At 44.3% G+C, this 10,806-nt stretch overlaps 1 protein-coding gene across 1 annotated transcript; it reads left to right on the forward strand.

Annotated features, from left to right (window-relative positions):
• The first annotated feature begins 967 nt into the window (after positions 1-967).
• BTG4 (BTG anti-proliferation factor 4) lies at positions 968-3,052 on the forward strand. Its single transcript, XM_027699514.1, has 4 exons — positions 968-1,140; positions 1,941-2,078; positions 2,243-2,438; positions 2,876-3,052. Exons 1-4 carry the CDS (start codon positions 968-970, stop codon positions 3,050-3,052), a joined length of 684 nt encoding a protein of 227 aa, XP_027555315.1.
• The last annotated feature ends 7,754 nt before the right edge of the window (positions 3,053-10,806 follow it).

Consider the following 10,806-nt stretch of genomic DNA (forward strand, 5'->3'; position numbering starts at 1 on the left):
AGGAAGATTGATGGCATGATAAATACAGAATGATGCAATTTTCTAAATAGACAATACCAAATGTGAGGTATATATTTATATATATATTTATATTTATAAATATATATAAATATATAATATTTTTATATATTGTATAAATATTTATATATTTAACTACTTTCATGTAGAAAGTAGTTAAATCTGCCAGAAGCAGAGAAGCACAATTTTAATTATTAATTAATAAACCTGGAGCTATTTTTCTCATGGTGAATATTTCACTTCAATATTTCACAGGTGTTTATGAGGTAGACTGAGGGACAAGTTAATTGAATATACTCTAAATAAACCCTAATAAAGCAGATTGAAATGCCTTTGAAACCAGTGTTAGTGAATCTCCTGCCACACACCTGAACCTCCTGCACACCTGAGTGTTGTTACATCCCAATTTCCTGTCCTATATAAAGCCTGAGCAAACTACCCCAGAGAAAGGGAGGATTTGGGGGCTGAGGGACTTTTTCTTTCTGTGCCAGATGGTGTAGGTTTTTATGGTGTTTTCTTGGAGCCTCCTTGAAGCTGTTTACAAAGTGTGTCCTGGGTTTTTGCTGGCTCTGCTCTGAAAAGGTGATGTTTTTGGTCTTCTTTGTATTTAAGAGAGCTGTGTAATTAATTATAAGTTCTGCTAGTTGTTGCCTGTATGTGATATATAATAAGTAGCACTATATTTTAAACTCACATTTTACATGGGCTGTTAACTTGCTTAGTGCAAGTGCCTTCTAGTAATGCATTGAATTGGTTTCAATGCCCAAAACTAAATTTATCCTTTTTTTGGCACTCAGGCTTATCTAGGCTCTATCTGCCCTGGCTTGTGCAGGTTTTGCAGCATCTATTCTTGGAACCTGATAGTACCTTAATGTTATTAAATCTCTCTAGTGTGGTGTCTCATCTGTACTGTCCAACAGCTGAAGCACCTCGTGTGCTGCAATTTAAGATGAAAGATGAAATTGCTGCCACGGTCTTCTTCATCACAAAGCTGGTGAAGAGGGAAGGCAAGCTGAGCAAGCATAAAATAGAGAAATTTGCAGCCAGGCTGACTGCCATCCTGTTTGAGAAGTACAAGAATCACTGGTACCTGGACAACCCATCCCGAGGACAAGCCTACAGGTGAGAGGACACTCAATGGAACAGGAGAGGGAATGGAGGCTTTGTGTGACGTTCAAGAGGTCCTGAGTACCCTGGAGGCCTTAAATGGGAAATAAGTGATACAAAATTGCGAGGGAACCACTTGGTTATCCCTTAAGCTCAAGGGAAAAAGAGTTATTAACTGGTGGAGATGCACCTGTTTTTCAGTGTTTGACTAGAGATTGGGGTGGAAGTCTCAGGACAGTATGCACTAAGTGCCTAAAGCAGCCTCTGACTCCTTGGAAGCAGAACTCAAATGGTCTTTGACTTTTGGAATTGTTCTCACTGCCTTTAATTCTCATAAACTACTGATGAAGTGACTCAGTGCTTTATGGGCTTAAAACAAAGCCTTGTTTGAGCTTATAAATCAGCTCCTTAGGCTGAGCAGCTGCTTGGGGCTCTGAGGGAGAACCTGCATCACCAGGCTGAACTTGTTGGGAAAACAAACAGTGATTTTTGAGTGTGCTGCTGTAGGAGCAGGGCTTGCCAAGCTGCAGTGCAGTCTGAGATCCGTGTGTTGGGAAAACCAGCAGTGATTTTTGAGTGTGCTCTTGCAGGAGCAGGGCTTGCCAAGCTGCACTGCAGCCTGAGATGCGTGTGTTGGGAAAACCAGCAGTGAATTTGAGTGTGCTCCTGTAGAATCAGGGCTTGCCAAGCTGCAGTGCAGCCTGAGATGCATGTGTTGGGTAAACCAGCAGTGATTTTGAGTGTGCTGCTGTAGGAGCAGGGCTTGCCAAGCTGCAGTGCAGCCTGAGATCCTCCTGCACTTTGCTCTTACCCAGGTGCATCAGGATAAACAAACAGCAGGCCAGAGATCCCCTGCTGGAGCAAGCCTGCGTGGAGAGTGATGTGGACTTCAACAAGCTTGGTTTGCCCAGGGAGATGACGCTGTGGGTTGACCCCTTTGAGGTGAGCTGCAGGTGAGCTCAGAAGGAGTGGCTGATACATTTTGGGTGCTCTGTGCAAGTGTCATCAACTCGAGCCTTGACATCCGAGGGCCTGCTCACCTGCTGGTGCCAGCTGGCCCCTTGTGAGCTGTCCCTGCTTGTGCAGAGCAGCATCACACACCTCCAGTCCCTTCCAGGTACGGGGAGAAGAACCAGCCCTTCACCATCGCGCGCTTCGACGGGAAGGAGAACCCCGAGCTCCCACAGCTCATCAGCTATGCCGTGGAGAGGGCAGCCCTGGACTATCACTCTGGCACCTCCTCAGATGAGGAGAGCTTCCACAGGGAGCCCAGAGCCATCCCTACTGTCAGCAACCCCAACAGTGTGTACCAGGTGAGCGAGCACGGGGTGATGTTGCTGCTCTGGCTCAGGGAGGGCTCAGCCCTGAGAAAAGGAGGCTTGGAGGGACCTTCTTGCTCTCCTGTGGAGGTAACAACCAACAGGGCAAGAGGAGACAGCCTGGAGTTGCTCCAGGGAAGGTTTAAGTTGGATATTGGGGAAACCTCTTCCCCACAGGCTGCCCGGGGTGGTGGTGGTGTCGTTGTGCCTGGAGGGATTTGAGACGTGGTGGGCTCGGAAGTACTGGGGGGATGGTTGGACTTTGATATCTTAGAGGGGTTTTTTTCCAACCTAAGGATTCTGGGAATGGGATAGAACTTTTTGTAGGAGCTGGGAGCTGCTCCTTAGGCTTCCTCATGAGGGAATGCAACAGACTGTCCCCCCCCTTCCCCAAACACACTTTTAACCCGATCCTGTTTCTTGCTGTTCAGTTCAGTGACTACTACAAGGCTCCCACCCAGCCCTGGTCCCTGTACCTCCCCAGGAAGACCTACCTGGCTGATGGCTCCTACTATGGCCAGCACAGGGGTTACAAGGTCTACAGGCCCTCAGCTGCCTTCTCAGGGCCACGTGTGGACAGGTACCACTGGGTCAACACCAAGCGGTAGATCCGTGGCTGTGCCCGCTTTAGGCTGGTTCTGGAGCACTGACTGTGGAATGGGATGGAGGGCTGGCACTGCAAAACTTGGTCAAAACACAAAGCACTTGCTGTCTCTCTAATCCCTGCCTCTCTTGCTCTGTATGTCTGAAGCTTTTTATTTTTTTTTTCTGGGGTTTTATCTGAGTTTTTAAATGTTTATATTAATGCTAACGTTAAGACTGAAAAATTGATGTGAGGCTCCTTTTGTGAGTTGAAAAGGAAATGCAAATATCAATAAATTATTTTATGTGTTTTTATAAAAGCCATCTTATCTGCTGCTGGTGCCCTGAAGGGAGTTCAAAACCTTTTTGGTGGAAACACAAGCAAGTCAAGGAAGAAAAAAAAAAACTATCCCCCTAAGTTGCTTTGAAGGACAGTTTGCTTCCTTCTGGCAAAGGCAGCAAGGACAGCTGGGTTGTGAGCAGAGATCTAAATATCACCAGCAGAAACGTTGAGGGTGTCTAGTGACTCATGAAATTATTTGAATTGCCCTGTGCTGGGGGGGGAAGGAAGGATCTTGAGTGACTCTGCTCTTCCCTCACTTGCTTTTTACCTGCACCAGAGGCTGTGGTGATGCTTCACTGATCAGCAAATACTGAATGTTTCATGTGTTTCAGGGTTTGACTCTTGAATTTGGGAGGAGGAGAGACTGTCTCCCCAAGCCTAAGAGCAGAGCTGGGCTTGGACAGTGCAGGACCTGCCTTCCTGTATGGGAGAGAGCTGAGATATGGTGACTCCAGGACAAGCAAAGGTTGTCTGGGCTGGGCAAGTTGCTTTCAGTGGTGGAAAATAACATTTCTTGCTCTTGTGGTGTGTAATTGTGTAGATACAGTCACTTGGGGTAATTATATCTATAGCTTTTGCTGTGTCATAAAGTCAGAAAAGTGTAACTATTCAGCTGAACTTCACAACATGTTGTAGATTGATACACCAGTTAAAAAAATAATGCATTTGACACTGAGCAGAACTGAGTGATTCTGTATTTTGCTTCTATTCCTGGAAACTCTGAGTCTGGGCTTTTGCAGCAATATTTCTTTTTGCCTCTTGGCCGCGGCCAGAAATGTCAGTGGTGGGGGCCAAACTCTTGTCACTCAAACCACTGCACTGCTTCCACTCCTGATTTAATGAGCCTTTAGTATGGAGAGGAAAAATACACCGCAGTTAAAACAAAAATGGAGGATTTACTTTGGCTTAAAGCCTGATCACCAAGGCAGAACAAAACCACCAAGTCTTTGAGTGCCACTACAACTTTCTGCCCAGGGCTATTTCCTCCTCTAATGCATTGATTTGTTTTACCAAACAGTCCTTCTCCAAACTGGTGATTTCAAGGTAGTAACAAAGCAGGTCTTCATTGCCTTTGCTGCTTAAAAACTGGTGTTCATCCTCTATGATCTGCACCAGCTCCTCAGTTAACACGTCCACTTTATCCTCAAGTTCTGAAGGGGACAAAGAAGTGCAGGTTTCCTCTTCAAAGCTAAAAAAAAAAAAACATGGAAAGAAGTGTTTAAAATGAGAGGAAAGAAATGCCAGTTGTGGAATTTTAATCACAGGCTCTTCACAGAAAAGCAAATTTCACTGTACAAGGTGGCAAAATAATAAATAGCAAATATAAATAGTAAATAACAGCTCCTGGCAAATTATTCTTACCATCCTAAGCTGTCCTTTCCATGAGGGAAATGTTCTTTTTTCTCCACAAGCCACTTGTCATGCAGTGGTTCCTCAGATTTCATGTGGAGCAGGAGGTTGTTCTTCACGTGCTGTGGGATAAGCACAGAAGTGGAGAAAGCAGTTAATTGCTAACTTTAATTTTTACAGACTCCTTAAATGTGTTTTACATGGTGATGCTTTTTATGCTGACTTAATGATTTGCATGAAGGTGAATAATTTATTTTAACCCCCCCTGTTTAATCAGAGTCATCTAAAGGCTGTGTCTTGAGGGGTTTTGGGTGTCTCCAAGGAGGGAGGATCCAAAAACTCTCTGCACAACCTGTTCCAGTGCTTAAAAAAGTGTGTTCAGAGTGAATGTCCTCTATTCCAGTTTATTAACTGCAGGCACACGGACAAGGGGGTCTATAAACCAGTTAAATTGTCATTTTTGTAGCAAAGCAAGAAAATATTGGTGCTGAGCTTTCTTGTTACCGTCTCAAAGCCTTCCATGTCCGTGGGCCTTCTCACTTTGACTTCAAAAAGCTGGGAGATGAGGTTTACTTCCTCCTTGGAGAAGGGTTCCTCCTTCAGCAACACCTGGTTTATCTTCTGGGATTTACTGCCCTGGGGAGCTGCTGAGAGCTGGAGTCTGAGGGAGAACATTTCACTGAGACAGGCCTTCAGTGCCTGGAGAGGGGGGAAAAAAAACCAAACATGACTTTTTTTGAAAGGCTTTGAGAACCTGCTGCGTCACATCAAGGTGTTGGGGAAGGATCCCCCATTCCTTTTTTCCTTTCCCAATGAATTTGGTGTAACTGTGTTCTGAGGCAGGACTGTGATAATGGGAATTCTCTGTTGGTGATGGTTAGAGGGTAGTTGTGTGGGTTTTATCTCCTCAGCTGTCAGTGGAACAAAAGTGTTGGTGTTGTTTGTGTGCAGGCAGGATATTAATGCATGATTTGGTGCATTTTTCTGCTTTCTCACTGGCTTCACCTAAGGCAAAACAGTTCTTCAAACATTGAATAAGAATCTTGCTGTGAACAGCCCCTGTGTAGCTGTAGTGGCAGTTCTTATAATCATTAACTCATAAAAACCTTATTTCATCTCCCCTTTCATCGCTGAAGTTGCACAAAGCATTGAGCCCTCACTTTTAGAATGATATTTATTTTAACAAACATGAGGATAATGGAATTACCCTTGGAACACACCTGATAAAAAAGCCTCAGGAAGAGGGGGTTGGTGTCGTGGTGGAGCTCAGCAGCAGAGACATGAGCCAAGCAGTGCACGAGGAGGAGCAGGAAACCTCCCACAGAGCTCAGGCAATCCCTCAGAACGAAGAGTTTGTTCCTGGAATTCTGAGAAAAAAATGAATATCCAGAGCTGAGACAGAAGCACAGCAGGAATTGGCTCTGCTGATGCAACTCTTCCAGTGTTTTGCCTTGATTTTGGGTAAGTCCAAGGATTCAGATCAGTACAGGGAAATATCCATATGCACAGGGCAGTCCTGAGACTTTAATGATCTATCAAGTGCATCTAAAGTATTCTTTCATTCTCTGCCCTGGGCAGGTTTATATTTATATATCATGAACCTGAGAAAGCTTCTCTCTGCACACCTCATTTTTAGAAATAAATAATACTAAACAGTCCCATTCTGTAATCTAATTATAGTGAGTAAAATGCTGATACACTGACTCCTATCGAGCTGAGCTAGAGAGAATTTGGTTGAAATGAGAGTGGTAAAACTTGGACATGAGAAACTGGATAATTAGAGCTGATTTAACAAATCTGCTTTGGGTACAACCCTCACATTAAATATATATTTGAACTCGGCATCCTACAGTGCTGGTAGTTTGTGTTCAGATATATCTGGAGCTTATTAACACTTGAGGATTTCTTATATCAATGTTTTTCCTAGAAAGCATGGAGAACACTGTGACTGGGAAGGCAGGAGCTATTTTTGCATTTTACTTCCCAGCCTTAGAACTTAATGGATACAGAAGCATTGCAAAGGCTGACTGGGTGTGGGGTGGGCAAACCTGGTAAAAGAAAGAGCCCCTGAAGGCATTGCCTGTGGCATCACTCGGGGGGAGGCTGGAGGCCACACACAGGGTGATTTCTGGGGCCTGCAAAGAGAAGGAGAAACTCTTCTGTAAGAGCTGAGAGCACCTCAGGGCTGCAGGGTGAGAGGGATTAATGGGCTCCAGGTTCATTGAAATGTCAGCCTTGATTTGCTGTGGGTTCCCAGAGCCAAACCAATCCCACATGGAAATGGAGGCTGTTTTAAAAAACAACCTTAGGATTTCCTCTTGCCAGTTTTTTAATTAAGTAAATGGAAGTGTGCTTCAGTCCTGGAGCTCTGGCTGTGGTCACTGCAACTTTATTATTTGTTTGAGACTCTTATGAAAGACCCTGGAGAGTTTACCCAGACCAAAGCCATGGTGTGCTAAGAATTGTGCAGAGAAAATGAGATAGTTATTGTTCCAAGATATAAAGGGAAGATGTTTTATCACAGTGTTATGCAATATGCAGGGATTAATTCTTCATTTCCTAAGTGATGTGCTTAAGAAAGGTGCCACAACAAATACAAGAACTGACTAGATCTTGTGGGGAAGAGATTTGACCTCAAATCTCTACACCACTGTGGAGAAAACAGGACTGGAATTTAATTCCTGATATTGGCTCAATGGTCAGTCTCTAATTGATTTTATAATTGATGTATATATATAATTGATTTTATAACCGAGGAGTTTGTTTTATAACTGCTGTTGATTACTAAATATCAGTGTCTAAATATCAAGTTTTTAAACACTTACATTAATGTGAAGTCTGAGAAACTCCAGGATGGAGATTCCATACTGATAAATGACAAACTCTCTGGCAGAAAGGGCTGCAGGATCAACTGCTGCTGGTTCCTCTTCCTGAGCCCACGAGGCATCCTCTGTACCCTGAGCCCAACTTGCTGCTGCTGCTGCAAGAAAAGCAGCATTTCATCAGATTAATTGGACAAAAAAAAAAAAGTGAAAATAGAAACCAAGATGTAGCACTACAGTGCAAGTGTGTATTGCATTGTAATATGCAATTACATATTACATATTGCAAATACATATTGCAAGTAATATGTTGCATTTCTCATCTGATGCACTGTTCAGTGCAAAGTGAGGCCCTGCTGATGCATTGTGCATTATCACAAGGGTTGTGAAGTGCTTGATACCCTTAGGAAATGTCTAAAACTTGACTTTTAGTGGAGAAATTTCTGATAGCTAAGGCCCAGAAAAGGGGCATTAAGTCTGTGTGTCTCAGAGCTGCTCAGCAGCACAGTCAGGGCTGGCTCTGTGTGTTCAGCCCTTTCTGAAGGAGCAGGTCCAGAGGAGAGCAACGAGGCTGGGGAAGGGTCTGGAGCACAATTCCCATGAGGAGAGGCTGAGGAAGCTGGGGCTGTTCAGCCTGGAGAAGAGGAGGCTCAGGGGAGACCTCCTCACTCTCTGCAACTCCCTGACAGGAGGGGGGAGCCAGGGGGGGGTTGGTCTCTTTTCCCAGGCAACTCTCAGCAAGACAAGAGGGCTCAGGGTCTTCAGCTGTGCCAGGGGAGGTTTAGGTTGGATATTAGAAAGAATTTCTTTGCAGAGAGGGTGATCAGCCATTGGAATGGGCTGCCCAGGGAAGTGGTGGATTCTCCATCCCTGGAGATGTTTAAAGTGAGACTGGATGTGGCATCAGTGCCATGGGCTGGGAACCACAGCGGGGTTGGATCAAGGGTTGGACTTGATGATCTCGGAGGTCCCTTCCAACCCAGCTGATTCTATGATTCTCCCTCACCAGGAGAGCTTGGGAGGGAGCCCAGATTTCTGTGCAGCAGAATCTGGCCACAATAAATGGCTCCCTGAAGGGTGAAACCAAAATCTTCACCCCCCAGTTCTGGCTGTTCCAGGAGAGAGAGCAGAGGTGGGATTTACCTGGGGCCAGCCCTTGGCTCTGCCCCAGCCCAGCTGCCACCGCGTGACTCCGGAGCTCCTCGTTCACCTCTCTCAGCAGATTGAGAAGAAAAGAGGTTTTTATGCACTTGGTTTCGTCACCACCTGTGTAAACAAACAAATAAATGTTGCTTTGCTAAACAATCCATCTCTCACCCACGTTTGAGCAAACATTTCACACATTGGAGTATATAGACAAGGTCAAACAGGTGAATAATTTTGCTGTTTGGGGTCTGGACAAACATGTGAGTATCTTTCTCTCCAAAAATTATCCAATTCACTAGTTTTTCTCCTTTTTCACATCTTTTAAATGTCATGGGGAAGTCTGTTTAATGAGGAAGAACACTATGTTCTACTTCAGTAAAAAAAAAAGCCCCCAGTCCAAACACTTCTCCTTCCCATAGTTCTTGTTTGAGCTGCTGACCAGAATACTCCTCTCCATTTTTCTTGACGTTGTCTTTGCCACAAGATTTATTGATAAGAAAAAAATTTCTATTTGCCCTGAATTCTCTGAATAGTGGCTTTCTTTTAAATTGTCAGATTCCATATCTCGTGAGAACAGGTAGGATTTTTTTTTCAGCTAAGTAAAGCAACATTTACCTGTTTAAATGTTCTAAACCCAGTTTTAGGTTTATTGTAAGGACTATATAATTGCTAAATCACATCTGTAGGCAAGTTACTCAGGCAGGTATCACATGAGGCTCGTGTATTTTGTTGTTAAGGAGGTGGAAAGGAGGCAATTGGCAGGAAAAGAGCCAAAAGCCAATGAAATGATTGAAGTTTTTACCACCCAGAGGAGCTGTTGTGAACTGTGGATTCAGCAGAATGATTCTGGATGCCATCACATGCTCTGCCTGCTTCAGCACCTTGATATCTGTGAGGAAAGAATACACCAGGTAACGACCACAAATAATTCCAGGGGGGTTTGTGTCCTCTCCTCTCATTCCATAAGCTAATTTTGACTTTCCTATATAGTATTTGGGCCTAAGGCATCAGTTTAAAAATCAACTGATAGGATTAAAAGTTGTATTTTTAACTAATTGTCTGATTCTGTAAGAAGTTTAAAGCTGTAGAAGTGTTTTGGAATCTCTCTAAAGGGCTTGATAGGGAATTTTGGCATTCTGATAATTGGGTGACTCTGGTACCATTTGCTTTTTCCTCTTAATTAAGCTAATGAGTAAACAAACAGCTGTTTGCTTCATAGAGAAGGTGCTGGAAAAGACTCTGAAACATTAAGATCACATGTGAGAGTTCACCTGAACCCTAATGAAAAGTCCAAAGAAGAGGAAATTCTGCTACTTATCAAGGAGCTGCTGATATTTTGAGAAAATCCCTAAAGCCCTGCTGACCTCAGGATGGGAAAAGCCCAGCTTTGCAGATGCCTAAACATCACCTAGGTAAGATGTTTTATATATGTCCTAGCACCCACATCCAGTTTTAAATCACAATTTTGATAATAATTTTGATAATAACCTCCCTGATCATTCCTTTTCCAAAGCATTGATGCCCTCCAGGTAATGTATTAGCATCCAAAAAATATCCCAGATTACTTGAGGTTCCTGTGGCAGCCCAGACTTACTCTTGGTCAAGAAGCAGAGGAGCTGTTCCTCTGCCTTCTGGTGGGTCCCTGGAGCCCTGAGGGGCTGGGGGGTGGAGGATGTTGCAGAACTGCTGCTTTGCTGGGTGTTTTCTTTTCTATCTGCTCCTAATCTCATCCTCAGCTCCTGGAAATCTGGGTGAAAACCCTTTCCTGAGAAAGCTTTTCCTTCACTGTGTTCTTCCCTCGAGTCCTATGAGGAAAAGAAGGAGCTGTCAGAGGAAGTGCCTGGAAAACGCTGCTGAGTTTCTCACACTCTAATGATAAGGAGAGGAGAGAGGGAGAAAAGAAGAGAGGAGAGAGGGAGAGAGGAGAGGGACAGGAGAGAGGAGAGAAGAGAGAGGGAGAGGAGACAGGAGACATAAAAGAGGGAGAGAGGAGGGAGAGAAAGAGGAGGGAGAAGAGGAGAGAGGGAGAGAGGAAAGGGAGAGGAGACAGCAGACATAAAAGAGGAAGAGAGGAGGGAGAAGAGGAGAGAGGGAGAGAGGAAGAAAAGCAGAGAGGAGA

This window comes from Neopelma chrysocephalum, unplaced genomic scaffold, assembly GCF_003984885.1.
Source record: "Neopelma chrysocephalum unplaced genomic scaffold, ASM398488v2 Primary Assembly neopelma1_138, whole genome shotgun sequence".
Classification (NCBI taxonomy): domain Eukaryota; kingdom Metazoa; phylum Chordata; class Aves; order Passeriformes; family Pipridae; genus Neopelma; species Neopelma chrysocephalum.